Source organism: Nicotiana sylvestris, chromosome 5 (assembly GCF_000393655.2).
Source record: "Nicotiana sylvestris chromosome 5, ASM39365v2, whole genome shotgun sequence".
Classification (NCBI taxonomy): Eukaryota; Viridiplantae; Streptophyta; class Magnoliopsida; order Solanales; family Solanaceae; genus Nicotiana; species Nicotiana sylvestris.
Genome location: NC_091061.1, coordinates 48,371,158 through 48,392,838, shown reverse-complemented (window position 1 = coordinate 48,392,838; position 21,681 = coordinate 48,371,158). Strand labels below are relative to the sequence as shown.

The following is a 21,681-nucleotide window of genomic DNA, read 5'->3' as shown; positions in this document are numbered from 1 at the left end:
TATGGTTGATAGAAAGTGTGATGTCCATGACGGAGGCCGAGTCAAACAGAACTGACAAACTTTTAAATTGGCAAGATTTTGAAGAAGGGATACACATATCACCTTAGACGAATCCCATGTTAGAATGTGATAGGAAGGAGAAGATCCTAAGGCATGTCACAAGTTCACATGGCACGCTTGTTTTGGGGCTCGATGTGGCGTAACCCGAAAGACATATCCGTGCGAGCCTAGGCACAAAACGTACAATATGTGCCATAGGCTTGGATCGTGACAAGTAAGGTATCATAACTGAATCTCCCTCAGTACGGTGGTGGGGTAAACTTCAACGAGGCCGCTGAGTCCTAAATGAGGGGATGGTGAATGTGATGCTCATGACGGAGGGCGGGCTGATGAGGGCGGATCAAACAGTATTGGCAGGCTTCTAGCTCAATAAGCTTTTGAAGAAAAAATGTACATATCATCTTAGGTAAATCCCACGTCGAAATAGGAAAGTGAAAAACCTTATAAGCTAGGCTTTTCACTTAGGCGTGTTTACATGGTAGACGTGTTTTTCACTTGGATATCAAAATTTTTGAAAAAAATTAAACATTTTTACAAAAGCTACTAAAATAAATACTTTTATAGAAATTGAAATTTCAAACTTTTCTTAATTAATTTCCTTCTTTTCTGTTTCTCCTCGCTAAGGGGAGCAGGGTGAAGTCATTTTACTTCCAATTTCCCTGTCGTCTGTGAAGAACAGTGCTTACACTTCTGCTCCCTGAAGAAGTGTAAACTCTCATTACATTCTCTCAACTTGAGTACAGCAAAAATGGTGAAAAAGGCATGGAAAATAATCCCACGGCCCCTCCTCGAAACCGTCCTCAACAACCACGCTCAACACCACCGTGTCCCTCAACCCCTTATTCTTCACGGCCCTCGTGGCGTCGGCAAAACCACTCTAATCCTCGAGCGTAAGCATCATCAATTTACACAAACATGAATTACTCGTTGTTTTCTTTTGTGTTCTTATACAATTGTGTTTTACAGGTCTTATGGGTAAATGGAACAGTGGCCCTCATGTAACAGGCTACGTGGACTTTGCAGAATCCGTAAAAGATCATCACCCAACTCACGGCCAATCATTTCCCTGGGCTTCTTGGTCCAATTGCCCCCCTCCTTTACTGCCCTCTCTTACAACTCAACTCGAATGTTGCCTCGAATCGATGGCCCAAAAGGGCATTAAGCTTGGAACTATAAGCTCTCATCAGATTTTCACTGTTTTAAGTAAATGGCATGGACTTAATACAGCCCTTAAACAGATCCTAAATGGTAATGTTTCTAACTCCAGGAAGGCTGTTTCTATTAGGAATAGTTCGGTGTTGAATTTATGGGAAAGGGCAGTTTTTGCGTCAAGTGTTCGATTAAATGCCCAAGAGAGCTGTGGGTTGAGTTTGGAGGAAGAGACATATTATAAGGAAGCAATGGCGGCTTTGAATTTGGCTAAAGAGGTTATAAGTGTGCAGCAAAAGTGGAGAGCTAATGCGATCAAGCATTTGAATCGGACTGGTGGATTTTCGAGGTCTTTGGTCAATTCAGCCACGGATTGGCCCTGTTTGTTATTAGAACTCCTTTCATCTGCCGCTGAAATAGATTATTTTCAGGTAATCCAAATGAAGTTGGCAGTGGGCTCGATTTCATGTAAGGGGATTCAAGAAAGTTCTAGAACGTCAGACCTATGATTTAAACCTGTGACCTAAAGCAATTTCTGAATCGCCTTTGCCATTACACTAGAATATTTCCTTATATCAAGGGGATTCAACATCTATATATAACCAAAAAAATTAACTTTTTGCTCTATTTGCACAGTATAATTTTGCGGCGAAGGGGATTCAATTGAACCCCTTGCTTGAACCTAGTTCCGCCCTTGGAAGTTGGATCTTAGTTTTTCATGAAATTTTCAGGAGCTAAATTGGATTCATGAAAGAAGCTGCTAATTTTTATTTACTGGTGAGAAGTAGTAGTAGGGAGCTAAAAGTGATATGTGTCTAGTACGCATATTCTTTACCCCGTGATCTCACAGTAAAAGTCTCTGAAACACGACCCGGAGTTAATGGTCTTCATTTTGACTTAGCTTGTGTCTTTTGCTTTATATAATATTGATGTTTTCTTTATTGGACATGTCAAAATGAGTAGCCGAAGCTGGTGATAAACAATATTGAAGTCCTAAAGAATGCAATACTGAAAGATGATTCTACTGTCTGTGGGTCCATGTATCACGATAGTCTGATATGGAGAATGATAGCCTTGGGTGCAAATGAGAGATGTCTTCCAGTTATTCTTGTCACATCTGATAGGTAATGCAACTTAACTTTTTATTTTAGCCTAGGACCTGCATTTATCATGCATCTCAATGGACCTAGTTGTCAAACTTCCTTTTTATAATGATTAGTTGCATCATGTGGTTCGAATGCATGCATTTTGCCTCAATGTTATAACGAGAATCCCACATAATTCATATAAAATTACATTTGGTATGCTGTCTCTCTTAGTTCAGAAATTTCAAGTTAGTACTCACACAATACTGATAAAAAGAAGTGCAGCACCCCAACTTCCTTTCCTTTTCCTTATTCAATAAAAGGAATGCTGAAAAAGTGATAGTATGTTGTTTGCGGTTGAATGTGCACGGAGTGTAGAGTAGTGATGGGCATGAGGTAGTCTGTTTGAGGTGCTACTTATCCTCGTTGGCACATACCATGTATGTTTGAACCTGGAAACATCCTTCATATGTTTTATGAATTAGGAAGCTAAACTATAAGGCAGTTTTTCATTCAGTAGGTTCTAAAAGAATGATTTAAATCCCTGCATTTGCATGACATACATCCCTTGAATAGAAAAGGAGAATTTTGTGTAAGCTTCAGAGGTCTAAAAGATAGGATGGATTGGTGGCGAAACTTCATTGTAGCATCATTAATGAAACTTAACGCATAAACCGTAGCATAAGAGGATTCATAACTATATTTTGTCTGACAAATTGATGCCCGTGTAGGACACATCAATAACAGCCCGTTTTCTTTTTTAAGTAACAGCATGTAATAACACTTGCGATATAATTATCTTGCCTTTGCAGAATAAAGCTACACTAGCTATCTCACCAGCCTTACAGTAGTTATTTTCATATTTGTGACTGTTATATGCTCTGAGGAACTATCTTTAATTTCCTTTTAATTCAATTTAGAGATTCAACACTTAACAAGAAAATTATTGCAGCTACTACTCATATCGTGCCTATATGGATTTTGGATTTCCGGACATTTTCATCTCACGTGAGGTAAGCACATCAGAATTATTCAAACTTGCTACTCCATCTCTCAGTGAGTGCGAATCTTTTGCCTATAGCTTATCATGAAAACAAAAGGATGTAAACCTTTTGTGCACTTGTTTCAATATTATGCTTCTGTAAATTGGAAATTTGTTAAGGTGCACTTTATCCAGCTCGAACCTTTATTTCCTGCCTTGTCTTGATGGAATCAATAAATATAAAAGGATTTTCTCAATTGTGTGCTTCTTGCATGATTTTCTTTGCTTTACCTGTTCATATTCCTTATTAATTGACAGGTTTCTTCGTTGAAGTGATGCCTGAGTCATCTTTCTCTGAAGTAGTTAAATTTACTCTGCAACTTAATTTGTGTATGCGTGGTTTCTGTTTGTCTTACAGGTCTAGCTAAAACTAGCTTATTTTATGTGAACTATGGTACATCTCACTTTGTTGGAAATGCAGACATTTGGGTGGACTCCTGCAGAAGCTAAAATGCATATGGTTGATGACTATTTTAGTCAGTCAGAGGTATGACCTTCTTTATACCAGATAAATACAATCATAAGAATATGCTTTTTAGCTTTAGTTATGTCATCAAGATGATTTCTTGTTGGGTATATTGATCATACTTATTCTGCAGTGGAATGTGATTGTTGAGGTGCTAGGGCCGAATCCGAGACATCTATTTGAGGTTTATGCACTCAAGCTAAGTAATTACTACCAGAAGTGAGTACTTATAGATGCTTGTTCATGTATTATAATTGATCTGCAACAATAGGGTCTTGCAGTTGTCATGTAATCTGAAATCCAGTCAATAAATTAAGCTGCTTATCTTGTTGCTTTTCTTATAAGGACATAGAAATTCCATTATGCACTCTACAGTCCACAGTGAAGGGGAATGTGGTTGACCAGTTTCATAGGTATATTAGCATAAACCATTTTTCTAGGAGAAGCTAAGAGCACTGGTCATTTTGTGATAATATGTTGTCATATGCCTCCCCACTTGTAGGACTATACTCATTATGTTGTTGTTGTTGTTGTATGTTGTCATATGCCTAAGGGCAGATATATGAACTTCCAAAACAGCTTCTTATGGCATGTGATCTGCTGCAATTTACCTATTACTTTGACCTTTGGGAAAGAAAAAGAAAGGGGTTTTGGGGGGAAGTAGACTATCATTGTCATATAACATTTAATCTTTACATCGCATGTTTTTCCGGAGGAAAGCAAGTGCTCTCTTTATCTTTAGTTTCCGGTGTGATCTCTAAACCAGTCATCATATCTTGGTGGGGCTACATAGTACTTTTTCTTTGAATTGGTTTCCAAGGCTTTGGTCTAGTGGTAAGAGTACAGCTTGTGATGTGTGGATTATGCACACGTCACGAGTTTGAACCATAGCGCAGACAAAAGCCTAGTATTTAAGTGGAGAAGAGTAGAGGAGCGGACTCATTACCCACCGAGTTTCGAACCGTGCAACACAAGCCTCAGGGGTTTCTCAGATATTAAAAAAAGAGTTAGATATGCCAACAGTTCTCATTTTCTGTTAACATATGTGGTATTCTACGATAAACAGTTTTCTGCTTGAGCCATATACTAAATGATTATCACAACCTAAGTCACTCTCATATTTATTTGAATCTAGGGTCATGAGTGAGAAGAGCAGTAAATTTGAGGATATCGTGGATGCATACTTGGCATATCTTCAAGTAAGTTCCAGAATAAGTTACAATTTCCATTACATTTGGTTTTAACTTGTTTCAGTGGTGGAGGTTTTATCTTATAAAGTATACAAGCTGAAGTTTGTGAGGCAGATAAATTTAAATCAGAACACCAAAGTAAAACCAAATCTCGATTTTTTTCTTTTTGATAAAGTAATAATTTTATTGAAATATTTGGATACAAAAACACCCGTATACAAAAAGTATATCAAAAAGTAGAAAAACCTACAAAAAGATATGGTTACTACAAAAGATACCCAATCTTCTATACCAAAAGGATCCTTGTGGGTGCACCAAAAGGAAACAAGGGATAAAAGGCTATTTCTTAATTGAGCAAAGTTCATTTCTTTTAAAAGCTCTCCTATTTCTTTCTCTCCTTATAACTCACATAAGCACAAATGGAGCAACATTCCAACCCCTGCGTCTTCTCATCCACCTACCGCAATTCCAACTGAACATGAGCTCTTCATGGGGCCTGGCATCACCAATTCATTCGAAACCAGCACAAAGTTTTCCACTATAACCTCGAGGCTACTCGACAATGAAGGAGGAGATGGTCAACGTCTTCACCCAGGCTTTTACATATAAAGCACCAACTGATGTAAGTAACCTTCCACTTTCTCAGATTTTCGGCTGTTAGTATCACCCCACTTGTAGCTAGCCATGTGAAGAAGCACAACTTTCTCGGAACCTTAGGTATCCAAATTGATCTATGTGGAAGTGCAGCCTCCTCCCTAACCAGAAGCTTCTCATAAAATGATTTAACAGAAAATACCCCGTTGTTTCTCGCCCCAGCTCCGTACGTCGTGGTTATCCTGTAGCATTCGTTGTTTGTGAAGCAACTCAACTAGGTTTTGAAATATTGTTACTTCCCCATCTTGAAAGTTCCTTGTAAACCTCAAATCCCCAAAAAATTCTCCATCTTGTATCTTTCTGACTAGTTGGACTGTCATCTCCTTTCGGTTCTGAAAATGTTTGGGAATGCAAGTCACAAGGTATTGTCCCACTTGTGCCCTCAAAATTTACCCTCTCACCCCCTACCCTGAAAGACATAAAATCGAATCCTCCCATCCTTTCAGGATATTCCTCCACAATCTGCATCCAGAAGGCATAGTAATATTTTTTAGTCCTCCAAGCCCTTTCAAGACCCCGTACTTTTCCGCTATCACCTCTCTCCACAAAGCATGTTCCTCTCTCCGAAATCTACACAACTGTTGGCCTTATTGAAAAGCCTCTAATTTTTAACACCAAGCCCACCCCAGCATTTGGGAGACGTAACAGTCTCCCACTGCACCAAGTTACAGTCTCCCACTGCACCAAGTGAAACTTCATTGCCCCATCTGTTGAATCCCGTAGAAAGTTCCTTTGAAAGTCTTTCCAACTGATCGGAGCCTGAAACAAAGACATGAAATATGTGGGAATGCTCAGCAATGTGCTCTTAAGAAGCACTTAGTTTCCTCCTTTGGAACAATATATTCTCTACCAACCTGCAGGCCTTTCTAGGGGTATCAATGGATATTCGAAAACCGACTAAACTGACCGACCGTACCGCACCGAACCAATTTTTTAGGTTTCTTTTTAAGAAACCGTAGGTTTTTATATAAATATATAACCACACCGATAATTAGGGTAGGTTTTTTATTTTATAAAAATAAACCGAAAAAATACCGAACCGTACCGAATAAATTTTACATGTAGAAATTATATTTATTTAGTAAGTTTAAAAATAATAATGCATTAAATTTTTCTTTGAGCCTTGGAATTATGAAAACTATTACAAGCCAACAAGTAATTAAACTCAAAATACTAATTCCTAAAACCTATTATGCTACTTCTACTTAAACTAAGTTATTTCAAGTATCTTTATTAGCAAGACACAAAGTATTCTAGCGATTATGAGTAGCAAACTACAATGTATTGAATATGTTTCCTTTCATATAATTTAGATTTATCTTTTTGAATATTTAATTTTCGATTGACTTTATTCTTGAGTCCCAGCTTGGTATATCTTTCAACTCATGTGATTAATATTTTCTTTGCCTTTGTTTGATTTCTTTTACGTTGTTGTAGAATAGTTGATGGATCTATACTCTAGCCATTTTTTTTAATTCATCACCCTTTAAACATTAAAAATGTCTAGAGAGTTTTGCTAAGTCCTATAAAAGAACGTATGTTATTGCAATTCTACTTTTACTAGTGAATTTTATATAATATTAAAAAAATACCGAAAATTAACCGAACCGTACCGATCCCGAAGAGAAACCGACATGATTGGGACGGTTTCGAAAAGTCTAATTTTGGTTATACATAATAGAATAACCGAAAAATTGGTATGGTACAAATTTTATAAAATAACCGGCCCGAACCATTGACACCCCTAGGCCTTTCAACTCTTTAAAGTTTCAGATTCTATGCAGCTTGGATCTTTATTTGAAGCACCTAGTGGCAAGTAGGGGTGTCAATGGTTCGGTTCGGCCGGTTATTTTATAAAATTTATAGATACCAATTTTTCGGTTATTCTATTATGTATAACCAAAATTAGACTTTTCGAAACCGTCCCAATCATGTCGGTTTCTCTTCGGGATCGGTACGGTTCGGTTAATTTTCGGTATTTTTTTAATATTATATAAAATTCACTAGTAGAAGTAGAATTGCAATAACATACGTTCTTTTATAGGACTTAGCAAAACTCTCTAGACATTTTTAATGTTTAAAGGGTGATGAATTAAAAAAAATGGCTAGAGTATAGATCCATCAACTATTCTACAACAACGTAAAAGAAATCAAACAAAGGCAAAGAAAATATTAATCACATGAGTTGAAAGATATACCAAGCTGGGACTCAAGAATAAAGTCAATCGAAAATTAAATATTCAAAAAGATAAATCTAAATTATATGAAAGGAAACATATTCAATACATTGTAGTTTGCTACTCATAATCGCTAGAATACTTTGTGTCTTGCTAATAAAGATACTTGAAATAACTTAGTTTAAGTAGAAGTAGCATAATAGGTTTTAAGAATTAGTATTTTGAGTTTAATTACTTGTTGGCTTGTAATAGTTTTCATAATTCCAAGGCTCAAGAAAAATTTAATGCATTATTATTTTTAAACTTACTAAATAAATATAATTTCTACATGTAAAATTTATTCGGTACGGTTCGGTATTTTTTCGGTTTATTTTTATAAAATAAAAAACCTACCCTAATTATCGGTGTGGTTATATATTTATATAAAACCTACGGTTTCTTAAAAAGAAACCTAAAAAATCGGTTCGGTGCGGTACGGTTCAGTCAGTTTAGTCGGTTTTCGAATATCCATTGACACCCCTAGTGGCAAGCCAAGGTAGGAAGTGGGGAGAGCCCCAACCTTGCAATTCAAAACTTGTGTTAGAGTCTCAATATCCTCCACTTCTTCAACTGGTATGATCTCGCACTACTTAAATTGATCTTAAGGCCCGACACCGCCTGAAACCATGTTAACTCACGTCCTAAGTATTCCAACTGAGTCTTATTAGCATCACAAAATACCAAGTGTTGTCCGCGAACAATAAATGCTAAATCTGCACGATAACATGTCCCCAAATGCTGCATTGATACGTCTAAAATATTCGTCCGTCACTGCTCTATCCATCATCCTACTCAAAGCCTCCATAACTAAAATGAAAAGCATAGGACATGACGAGTCACCCTGTCTCAAGCCTCTCGATCTGCCTCACAAGAATCGACTATCTCACTGTAGAAATGCAGAATTTGATCCACTTTCTCCACTTGACTCCGAAGCCCATTTGCAACATAATAAGATCCAGGAACTCACAGTTCTCACGGTCATAGGGCTTCTCAAGATCAATTTGCACAAAGTACCTGACACTCCTTGCTTTCTTCTAGAATCTACCACTTTATTTGCAACAATGTTGCATTCAGTATATGTCTACCTTCCATACAAGCGTTTTGCGAAGTAGACATAATCTTGTTCTAAACCTTCTTAAGTTTATTGGAAAGCACCTTAGATATAATCTTGTAGATGATGCCCACTAGATTAATAGGTCTGTAATCCCTGGTGCTCATTGCATCCTTCCATTTTGGAATAATGACAATCAAAGATGCATTGAGGTTTTTTCGAATTCTCCTCTCTCCTGAAACTCGTGAATGGTTTCCAGCACCCCGCCTTTGAATCTCGGGATTATCTTAAACCTATTGGTTTTGATCAGGATGAGCCTTTTGAGTTTATTTTAGAAAGCAAAGGCATGCTTCCGTTTCTCTTGCTTATAACTTTAGGCAGGGACAGAGCTACAATAGTGAGTGTGGGCGAACCTAGTAACTTTTTTCCGAACCCTATATTTGCATTGAAAAATTTACTGAATGCATATAAATATACAACAGCTAACCCAGTAGGAAAAAGGCTCTGGGTTCAGTGGTAAGGGTTCTGGATTTGGAGGCAATCCACACGTGTTCGATTCTCCCGAGAAGCAGCGCAACTTCATTTCTTTTTAACAACGTTTCCTTTTCTTTTTTGGAAAAAAAAACCACAAACTTGTTACTAAGACAAAAAGAAAAAGACAAAAGCTCCAAAACAGCCCCAACTGTCCCTTCACTTCTTTGAGAGAGTTATTCCCCAAGTTAAAATCAAAAGAAAAGTGAGTGAAAGAGTTAAGGTTTTAGAATGTTGTTGTCATTGTTTAAAATCAAAAGTCCCAACTGGTCATGTTTTTCTTCAAGGTCCATCCATGCTATTCCATCTTCTTTTCTTTTATTTACTTGCCATTCTTTTATCTTTTGATTTTTTAAGTAAATGTTACTTTGATTTTAAATTTTTGATTCCAAAAGTTAAATCTTTCATTTTGGCCTTTTATATTTGTATTGTTGTGCTTCCCCTAAAATTTTAGACCCATCTCTTAATTTTTTCTCAGCGTATGATATTAAAAAATTCATTTACTATACCAATAATTATTTAGGCCAGAAAAGGATGTGGCCATTAAGCTGGTGAGGGAACTTTGCGTCATCCGATAAACTTCTTCATATATAAGTAGAAAGTAAAAAGGAAAGCAAAAAGCTTTTCCATGTATCTAGTATTCATTATGCAATGAACTTTTAAAACAAATATTCACAAGATATAGAGACTTGTTTATTGGTTTTAAGTTTGATATTATGTTTGGCTATTGCAACGGTAGAAAACTTTTACTTCGATGAAGTTTTGCGTTGGTTTTTGAATGATTATTTAGTTTGTTATACAGAGAATAAATCATATTTGAAACTAAAAAATGTACCTAAGAATGCGATCATTTACTGTTTTCAAAACATGACAAGTCGTCAAGTGCAGTTATAACGATAGTGTTTATATTCATATATTGTGTTAAGTGGTTGTTACTTTTTAAATATGTATTAAATATTGGTACTCGTTTCTTAGTATTATTATTTTTGTATATTAGCTTGAGCACGGTCCTGTCTTAAATTCAGAACCCATACACTTAAAATCCTAGCTCCATCTCTGTAGGTGCGTCAGGCTTTGTAACTGTTTGAGCTTGCACATGAGTCACTATTCATGTACAAGGTCAAAAGTTAGCTTTCATGCAAGCTATTGAGTCTCTACTTTTTGGACCTACAGTAATAATAAAATTATTGGCACATTGCTGTTAGTATTCTCTCCCATTACATAGTATACACAACTCTACAACTAGGAATAGGCAAGATACCTGCGAAGAGAATTGATATGAATGAGTAAGTATATTATGTCAAGAAATTTGGTTGATCTTCTCTTATCTTTGCCAAGTCAAATGTTTTCTTTTTTCATATGGTTAAATGTCCAAGATCTCTGCCTTCACAAGGTACGGGTAAGGTCTGCATATACACTACCCTCCAAGACCCCACTTGTGGGATTACACTAGGTTTTTTGTTGTTGTTGTTGTTGTATGGTTTAATGTCCAAGAGTTATATATTGCATAACCTAGAGAGACTTGTGCCTTGCATCTTGTCTTGTTTGATCCAAAATGCAATCTCATACATTGTAGAGAGACTATCCTGAAGAAGAAAGTTTTATGGAGTTTTGACAATTTGCATCTGAGTAGTTGAGGAAGTTTCTCTAGTTTGGGTGCTTTGTTTGGAAGAGCGCGTGGATTAGGACTTTTAATAGATTTTTTTTAAATAGAATTAAAACATAGACAGAAAAAATAAACGCAGAAACGCTCTGGATTGGGGCTCATAACTAATTAAGAGAATAACCAAGTCATCATTAGGTGTGTAAGCACTGCAATGAAATCGAGCAGACTTCTTAAATTTGTTCAATGTTCAATTTTTCATTCTGAAAGTGCAGCATACTAGAACTACCAAATATTTAAAATACTGAATGAAGTCCAAGCCCTCATCTGCTATTCTTATCTGTACTGTAGGTAACCGTAGTTAATCCTGCCATGGATAGAGCATTGTCACTTCTACAGAAGTTTGCAGTTGATGCACGAAGTAGAAGAATTTTGAAGGACAAGCTATGTTTTGGTGCTCCCTGGAGACACCCTCCATCTTCTAATGATCCTGTATTGTGTCGTCAGTGGGCTAAAATTCAACTTATGGACTTTGTTCAGTCTCTCGTGAAAGCAGAATTTGGGGTATCATTCATCTTGTTCTATTTTATAAGCATATACGCAGGTGCTAGCTGTAGCTGTCTAATATCATACGAGCATTGCACTAAATTATTTAATTTGAAGCGCTTCATTTCTTTCTATTTGTGCAAGTACCGTGGATCTATTATTTGCATGCTACTCTTGTTGTTTTATATTTTTCCTTGAGCCGAGGGTCTATCAGAAACATCTCTACCTTTTCAAGGTAAGGGTAAGGTCTGCCTACACATTACCCTCCCAGACCCCACTTGTGGGATTACACTGGGTTTGTTGTTGTTGTTTGTTGTACTCTTGTTTTATGTTTTCACTTAGAAATCATATGATGCCTCTTTGCGATGCTTGCTAGTCTAACTTATCAAAACCTGTGGAAAGTATGAAGTTGCATATATAACAGCAAAATATAGGAGTATGAATCATTCTCTTTGTGATGGTCCACATGTCTCCTTATGTAATGCGTTATGTGATCAATGGCCTTACTCTGGTTTTTTATTAGGTAAATTGCTGTGTAAAAGGATTAAACGGAAAACAAAAGTTGATGCCATATATTTGTGCTTTTGTGATTGGGAAAGAGGACATTCCAAAAGTTGCCTCCTAAATTTTGTAGATAAAATATGATTACTGTTTTTAAAGTCATTAGCATCATAGATACTTAGTCACTCTTCCTTTTTTTTTTTTTTGATGAAGCAAAACATAGTCATTCGTTTTTCCTTGCTTTTTTATTTTGCTCCAATTTGCAGGTAAACTATCTAGCTGATTGTAGTCTTGAAATCTTTGATGATCCCTCTGCTATTGCATTAATAGAGGTACTATGTATAAGTCAATTCAACCTTTTCATCAGGATCCGTGCTTTTCATTTTGTCCTGATTCTTTTTTTTGTTTTTTTAACTGTCCTGGCTTACCCTTATTAAGAACAGACTGGCCCTGCGGTTGCTATGAATATTTGCTGCACAATAATTTTGCTATAATTTGTTAAGGCACTGTTTGGAAAAAAGATGTAACAAAACCCTGTCCAATAGCTGTCCGAAGGGGAAAGAAAAGATATCAAAAGAATCAAAATATTGACGCTCTGCCTATTACACTATCTAAATGCTATGATTACTCTTTTTAGGTCGGTCTGCTGTATTCACAACGGGATCCATCATTCATTCGTCCTGTTTCTCGGGGTATTCAGAGATGCCTTGTTAGGTGGTAAGATTTGTACTTGCAGTCAGCCTGGCTTTAGAAAAACTTAGAAGCTCCCGTACGTTTACTCTTTTCATTTCAATACAGGCTTGTTCAACAGCGAATGGAGCTGAACTTGAAGAATTCACTCCAGCATCTTTGGCAGCGAGCCATTCGGGGGCGCAGCTATCGCCATCTGATGTTAGAAGTAGGATACAAGTAGCTCATCAAGGTAATTGCTAATGAAACTTTTAAAAGGATTTGTTTGGTTAAGGGTCGTGTGAATATTTGTCTATGGAATAGTCTCATTCATGTTATAACTTCACTTCTCTATATTCTAGAATCACTGAGTCAATGGTGTCTGATATACATTTATGTAGTAATTCACCTGCTGACTAAGATGATGTAAGAAAGCAATGTAGAATGCTATGGCTATTTTTATTCAATTGTAAATTTAAATGTGGTCTTCAACCTTAGTTTGTTTTCCTTATGCTTTTTGTTGCTAAAATTCCATTTGCGACATGTGGTCTAACAGGGCTATGGTGAATTAATAACTGTTGGTCAAGCATTTTGATGGATATATCTTTATTTAAGGTTAGACTTCGATAGTATTTGTTTTCTGGAGCGACATTCTGGTTTGAACATAACTCTTTCATCCAATGTCAAAACTAACTAAGAGCTTTTTATTGCTGTATTTCAGGTGGGTCAAGCTCATGCTTACAATGGTGAAGTTGTCCTTTCATCATTAAAAAAATTTGTAAGTTAATCTTGGAAACACTCGTAAATACCCTTTCCAGCATAAGTGGTTAGTCTTCTGTTGAGAGTAGCCCTGCCACCTAAGTTGCACGGACTCTTCGATTTTGGTGCCGTTCCCGTCCAGATACGAGACGGGGACGGGGACCGGAGCGGGAGAGGGATACGTCCCGGATACGGTCAACCGACATCGGACACTTTGACCGGAGTCCATCGATAAATTTGGGAGAAAAATTGAGATTTTGATTTCTCAAAATAAAAAATAAAACAGATTTAGGAGAATTAAAGAATAATGTCCATCTTGGAGAATGAAAGATTGAATTCTACAATATTCATGTAAATTTTTCACAGAATATCTCTCAAAATTTACAATATTTTTATAGCCCCATTTTTTATTAGCCAAATTCCAGCATCCGTATCCATATCCGGATTCGCACCCCCGAATTTTAAAATTTATATTTTGCCGAATCCGATACTCGGATCCGTCCCCGTATCGGATGTTCGCACCCAATTCTGAGCAACGCAGCGTGCCACTATATCCAAATATCCATCAAACATGTATTATTGCAAATGCCAAGGGTTAAGTTTGAAGGAAGGAAGAAGAAAGGATATTCCTGCTTTCTTTCTTCTACAAGAACTGATTAGAATTCCCAAGAAGGAAAACCATCAGTGTTCCATTCTGACATATTGCTTAATATCCTTGTGTTAAAGCTTCTTGGCTTCAAGTGCCCTAGTGCTATAATAAAAACTACATATTGTTTCATTGACATAATGTGCTGTAAACCGGCCTTCCCCTTGGGAAATTGAGTATAATTTCCTTTTACTAATTATGGCTAGTCTTGCTTATGATTCTTTTATCAGTGACATTTTTCATATGCTTGGCGTGGTTCTAGGTATTTTAGTTTCTTCTTGGCTCGAAGTTGTGCTTCACTGTTGGTTTTTTCTGACAGTTGATTTCTAGAATACCGGGATTCTTTCTCTTCTATGAGGGTGTTTGGATGGGCTTAACAGCTGGTCAAACTAGCTTTTAAACACTTTTTTATTTTATGGAGTGTTTGGCAAAAAAAAAAAGCTGCTTAAAAAAAGCTAAAATGTGCTTAAAAAAAGCTAAAAGCAACAAGTTGGCTTATCCCAACTTTTCCGATTTTGGCTTAAAAGCTATTTTAGTTTGACCAATAAAATTACTTTCTTGTCCATTATAAGTTTTCATAATACTAAAATTACCCACAGTCAAAGAAACCCTAAAATATCTACTTCTCCTATTTCCTTCACTTTGAAGACAACGTTCCTCTTCTTTCCTCTTCCTCTCTGCTTCATCTTCATTTTCTGTACTTTTCCTCAAGCATCACGACCAATTGTTTTCACTCAATGCCAATTTTAAATGCATACTTTGATTTCTCTAAATCTTAGGCTTATCCCTACACTGAGAGGAAGATGTTGAATGAAATTAGTATATATTGGAAAAGTTGTGCTTCTACTGGTGCACAGATATGCTAGCAGTATGTTTCTGGAAGTGCAATTGTTTTAAAACTTGAAAATTTCTTTGAAAACTTGATGGTTTGGTCTAATAGGTTCTCTGATCTCTTTACTCTTTACGAATCCTCTCCAGAATTTGTTAGGAGTACCATCGCGTGCAACTCAATAAACTAGTGATTTCTCTATAATAACTTTAATTTGTCAAGAGTAAATGGATAAAAAGAGAAAGAGGAATTCAACAAAATAATTTGGTATTCCAAATAGGTTGAGACTTTTATGAAAGTTTACTTGATTGAAAGTGGTGAAAAATAAGCATTCAGGAATTATATTTATAAAAATTATCTAAAGTAATCAATTAAATTTAAATAAAATTAAAATATAAATTATTTTTTATTTGCATTAATTCATAATTAAATATATTGTAGTAATCAGCTTCTTTTATTGTTAACAGCTTTAAGGATATTTGTCTTTTTAATAGAAAAAAGTGTTTGCAAGCACTTGTTTACAAAACACTTCAACAGTTTTTTTAAAGCTAACTTTTATCCAAACAGGTAACTGCTTATTTATAAAACAAGTTTCAGCACTTAAAAGCCACTTTTTTTAAGTCTATCCAAACGGGCTCTATATTCATTGAGCTAGAGTTACATGTGCAGTGCACTGTTGGTTGGAGCTGTTACATTTTCTCGGTGCAATGTTGTTCGCATTCATATCCATGATCCTTTGACCTCGCCCCATCTTTGGTTGAATGTAGCATCTCCACTATAGATTTGGAATGGTGAAGAATACACCTAGAGATATCCGGAGCTATTGTACATTTTTGAAGTCACTCGTGGGTGCTTTTCTTATTGGAGCGGGTTGTCTCCCTTCAGTACTTGAAGCGGCTTCATTTATTTCTTTTATTTTCTCCTCTCAATTGGTATGGGATATTCTATTATTTCATTTTTGGGTGTTGTGTGGAAAAAGGGAGAGAGAGAGACTGTTGCCTTGAAGATCAGCCTGCAACGAATCGCTTACACGGGCATCCATGAATAGTGTTCACCATTGATTTATGAAAGCCATATATACCTAGACTCTAACAACATTTCTCCAACCCGCGGAGGCTCATTTTGTTTTGGTGCTTCCACAACTAATGGCTTCACAAATACTATTAGGAAGGACTGCATTTATACATGTAGGGGCAGAAAGTTGAGATTTATTGTTGTAGAACATCTAATGTTCTGAATCTGCTGGGGAAAAAGCAATTTTGGGAACGTTGTTTTCCTTATAATATTTCGCTTAAGGGTGCTCGTTAGTTCTTTTATATATCTTTGAATATTTTGAGAAAGTTATAAAGTTGATAGGTAAGCTAGCCAGATGATTTTGTAAGCAATGCGTTGTCCTTTCTTTTGGTCTGATATAATTCTTTCTTATTTGTCGTATGCGTAATCTGGAAGAGGATTGGAAAATCTTGGCTTTGCAGTTTGCTAAGAGTATTTTCTTGCTTTTCTCTGGAGCCACTGTAGTTCCAACTATCTTCACTCTTAGCATATTTCTCTTTATCACTTAACATAGTTCTGCCTATGCAACTTGATTTTGGTTGAGGAATAAAATTAATATGGTTGTCCTATTGGCGTTTTCGACAGTCAATATTGAAATGTTTCTCAAAATAACAATTGAGACATTTTTTTATCGGATGTCCCCGAAGGTGACTACAATTCAGACAATAAATACTCCAAATTTTGGATTTTATTCAATTTGGAAGTTATACAATTTATTTAATTCGCTAGTACTATGATTGGTCTATTAACAAAAAGAAATGTGGATTTACATATATACCAAGTTTTGGGATCAGTATTAAAAATTTAAAAGTTTACTTGCTTTAGGATTAACTTCAAACTTATCGGGTCTAAAGTTGAAAAAATTCGCGTTTGAAGTTGCAAACTTAAGATGCACTTAAGACTATTTTAATCTAAAGTATGGTTAATTTTTGTATATACTTAAGACTTTTTTAATTTGAAGTGCAAAAATTGCACTTAAGATTAATTAGACTGTGCAGTTAATTTTTGCATGCACTTAAGACTTTTTAGTCTGAAATGCAAATTGCCCAAAATTAAAAAGTTTTCTTCGAATTTCAACAATCCAACACACGATTCAACGCTCAAATCTACTTCAAATGAACTCAAATTTTAAACACAACTTTTAAATATCTTAAAGAACAAATTTCAATCATAAATTTGTTTAAATAACAACAAATCTAATAAACTCATTTTACAAGTAAGAGGAAGAAGAAGAAACTCTAAACAGTACGAAAGAGAGGAGCACCATAGCAGCTCACTACTTTAACCTGCTCACAAACACCATGTAATCCACCTATAGACAATAAATTTGCATCGATAAAATAGTCAAGACTAAAAAATATTGCAACAATCGTAGTATTTTATTTCAAATAATTTGTGTGTTACAATCTTTATGAATTCTCTAATTCTCCTTTTCTAAGATAGATAAATTCAAGTGCCTTTGAGTTTGATCTTGAATTTTAAATTTGATTTTGATTTATCCGTCATGAACTCTTTGATGGTCGCTACGAACTGTGATTCTATCATGAACAAGTAGCTTTGATCTAACACTTGCAGTTTGTAGAGAATTATGGCCTTTGATTCACAAGCTCCCTTGTGTCTTCTTGTTAGTCCTTAGCTTCTCTTTTTTCAAATGACAAAAGTGACCTCTTTATATAGGCATGGGTGGAGTAGCCTCCAAGAAAGCCTTATGGGCCATGGGCTTGATCTTTATGGGTCGATCCAGTTAGTAGAAGACCATATGGGCTAGCCCAATTGCGTTGGGCCCTTATTTAAATTAATTTAATTAGACTTAAATAATTAATCCAATATATATTAGCCCGAAATATTTATTTGGGCCAAAATATATTTAATTCGGGGATTAAATCCAAATTTCTTATGGATTTAAAATTTAGAAGAAATGACACCAGGTAGCCTGTCATGACCCAAATTTCACTAAGGGTCATGATGGCGCCGGACACCGTTGTCAGGCAAGCCAACCAAAATATTTAATTAAATTCTCGTTTTAATAATTTTGAAAACTATGATTTTCCTTCAATTTTACTAGATAATCTTTACAAAGTAAATAAAAGAATGTTTAGAAGTAAATACAAGACACCAAATAATCATCCCAGAACCTGGTGTCACAAGTACATGAGCATTTACTAGGAATGGAATAAAATACAGTAACTGTCTGGAATACAAAGTGGACAGAATTAAAAATACAATACAATACTCTAAAGGGGACTCTGCTGGTTGCGAGTCGTCTCGATAAAATGCAGCTCACCTGGGTCTCCGTATCAACCATGCCGCTATGCCACTAAGCCACTTGCCACACATGAACCTGTGCAACAAAAATGCACAACAAGTGTAGTATGAGTACGAAAACAACATGTACCCAATGAGTATCCCGTGTAATCTCGAAGAAGCAGAGACGAGAGGTCGACTTCGACACTTACTAGTGGTCCAATAGTAATATATTATTAATATGAGTAATCATGAATTTATAAAAAAACGGCAGTAAATTCAAATAAGTCAAGAAACAGGCAAACGTTCCTTTTTATATTAAAAGTCTCCGAATTCATAATCTATTAATTATCAACTTATCTCGAGTCAGGGAGGGCAAATATCAATTTCTATAAATCTCAAGGCAAGCAATACAAGCATGCGCAAATCATGTCGAGGTCGTACGGCCCGATCCAACATAAATGTAAATTGTGCACTACCGAGGGTTGAACGACGCGAACCATAGATGCATCTATTACCCCGCTCGCGAATCGTACATGTGACGCGGTCAAATATAAATAAACACAACAATCAGTAAATCAAGAGTTTATCAGGGAACAATTATCCAAGGAAAAGCCAATTCTCTTTTAACAATTCAAGAAAATGAAGTTTAATATTTTAGAAATTCATTTACTAATTCGATGTGATTTAAGCAATTCAATCTGTCAATAAGATTACAAATATTCCAAGTATACCATGCTTTTGGGTCATAGACTACCCGGACTTAAACATAATAGTAGCTACATACGAACTCTCGTCACCTCGTGCATATGTAGCCCCCCCCACAAATAGGAGCACATAACAAATTAACTCACCTATGGGGTAATTTCCTCTTACAAGGTTAGAAAGGAGACTCACCTCGCTCCGAAGATCCATAGCTGACATTCCACGCCCTTCCGAACACTCGAATCCATGCACATTGCTCCAAAACTAGCCAATAATTATGCAAATCTATCAATATACGCTCAATTACTCATTATGATCCAATTTATAACAATTCGTAACCCCGATAGAAAAGTTGACAAAAACGCCCACAGGCACACGTGCCCAGATTCTGAAATATTTCGAAGATTATGTTTACCCATAACCTCAAGAACTCAAATATATAATTTACTCTCAATTTCATACCCAAAATCGTGGTCAAAAATCCAAAAATACAATTTCTAGGTCTCCTACCAAAAACCCACAATTTCTACCAAATTTTCATGCTCAAATCCGTATATAATCCAAGTATTAACTCAAAACTAATAGAATCCACTTACCTCATGTTTGGTGGTGAAAATGACACCTCAAAGTTGCTCCAAAATCAAGTCCAATGGAAGAAATGAGGTTGAAATGAACCCAACCCCCGATTTAAAAGAACTCACTGCCTCTAACATTTCCGCACCTGCGATCACTTGACCGCTTCTGCGGTATCGCAGGTGCGTCCTCCCCACCGCTTCTGCGGTCTATCACCAAACCCCTCACTCCGCTTCTGAGCTCCTCCATCCGCAGGTGCGGTCCCGCTTCTGCAGAAAGATGACTGCATCTGCGGTCCCAGCCTAACCAACCCAATTCCGCTTCTGCGACGCAAGGGCCGCTTTTGCGGCTCCGCACCTATGGCCCAAGCCTCGTAGGTGCGGTTACACCAGAAGGCAGCAGCTTCAGACCTTCTCCAAATTCCATTTTCAGTCCGTTTACCACCCGGAATTCACCCGAGGCCCCCGGGAACCCAACCAATCATGCCAACCAGTCCCAAAATATATTACGGACTTGCCCGAGGCCTCAAATCATATCAAACAACGCTAAAATAATGAATCGACCTCCAATCCAAGCTTTATGAACTTTAGAACGTCAAATATTTACATTCGATGCCGAAACCTGTCAATTCATGCCCGATTGACCTCAAATTTTGCACACAAGTCATATTCGACATTACAGACCAATTCCAACTTCCGGAATCAAAATCTGACCCCGATATAAAAAAGTCCACTTCCGGTCAAACTTCTCAAAAACCTTCAAATTTCTATCTTTAGCCAAACGACTCCAAAATGACCCACAGACCTCCGAATTCATTTCCGATCACGCTCCCAACACCAGAACCACCATACAGAGCTATTACCAGACTTGGAATCCCAAACGGACATTGATAACACTGAAATGCACTTCAACCCAAACTTATGAAATTCCTCCAAGGTGCTAACTTCCACAATAGGTGCCAAAACGTTCCCGGGTCTTCCAAAACTTGATCTGGATATATGCCCTAGTTCGAATCATCACACGAACCTGTTGGAACTTTCGAATTCTGATTCCGAAGTCGTTTACTCAAAAATCCAATATTAGTCAATTCTTTCAACTTAAAGCTTCCGAAATGAGAATTCTCTTTCCTATTCAACCCCAAACTTTCCGAAATTCAATTCCGACTATGCGTACAAGTCATAATACCTGAAGTGAAGCTGCTCATGGCTTCAAACTGCTGAACGATGCGCTAGAGCTCAAAACGACCGATTGGGTTGTTACGTTCTCTCCCACTTAAACATACGTTTGTCTTTCAACGTGCTAAGAACTGCACTGGATTGTCCGAAATCACTGTTTAACACCTCGAGTACCTACCCGTTCTACCACAACTCAGCTGGGCACCCTAGCTCGATCAATCCAAAGATATCCTTTTTCATTTAGGCAAATAAGCCTTAGAGCCCAGTTTCAACATCCGAAATTCTCTGCCAGGCCTACTTTCAACATGCGCTCACCGTATCGATCACTACACTCAGCACCAAAACATGACTGCTTACCTTTGCTGAATTCCCACCTTGCACCACTTTACTCACTGGACCACAATAACATTCTCTGATCAAATTAGTCAAAATTCCACGAATCCGATGCTCTCAATGCATCTTATGACCTATATACATCTTGCTCTGACTCTTACTATACCACCATGACAGAAGATGCGCGTAGAAATTCACAACCAATTGACGAGTCAACAAATCATTGGGGCTATACTCATGACAAGAATCATTACCTCCTTCTGAACCAAATAATGGTATTTGCTCTTTAATATTCTTCGTATAATCCAATTGCACTGATCTCAGTTCCGATAATCTCATCTCACCCAGTACGAACTACTCAGGCAATAAGCCACACAAACATGACCAAAAGTCTCATATGATGCCACAATGTGCCAATAGGCTACCAACTCGAACGTGTTACAAAAGGAAAACGAACTCTGGAAGGGACTACTCAACTCACACATCTAATACGAGCTTTCCTCAGAAAAATGGGAAACAAAACACATAAAAATAGATATAGGGAACTGTACTCAACATCACACTGTTGCGGTGTGCAACCCAACATACCCATGGGGGCGTG

The 21,681-nt window shown here is 36.8% G+C and overlaps 1 protein-coding gene across 5 annotated transcripts; it reads left to right on the top strand.

Moving 5' to 3' along the window:
* Positions 1-664: 664 nt before the first annotated feature.
* On the top strand, positions 665-16,458 carry LOC104244827 (uncharacterized). 5 transcript variants are annotated; one of them, XM_070174376.1, is made up of 14 exons: positions 665-950; positions 1,027-1,640; positions 2,173-2,333; positions 3,247-3,307; positions 3,758-3,823; positions 3,936-4,021; positions 4,938-5,001; positions 11,399-11,611; positions 12,361-12,426; positions 12,732-12,808; positions 12,893-13,016; positions 13,320-13,378; positions 13,485-13,541; positions 15,667-16,458. In XM_070174376.1, the coding sequence occupies exons 1-11, from the start codon at positions 809-811 to the stop codon at positions 13,005-13,007; spliced, it is 1,665 nt and encodes a 554-aa protein (XP_070030477.1). In that variant the 5' UTR covers positions 665-808; the 3' UTR covers positions 13,008-13,016; positions 13,320-13,378; positions 13,485-13,541; positions 15,667-16,458. The 5 variants fall into 5 exon arrangements, with proteins under 5 accessions (XP_070030477.1, XP_009798630.1, XP_009798627.1 ...); XM_009800328.2 differs by having other exon boundaries at positions 12,732-12,811; positions 15,765-16,458; XM_009800325.2 differs by having other exon boundaries at positions 12,732-12,811.
* Positions 16,459-21,681: the final 5,223 nt, after the last annotated feature.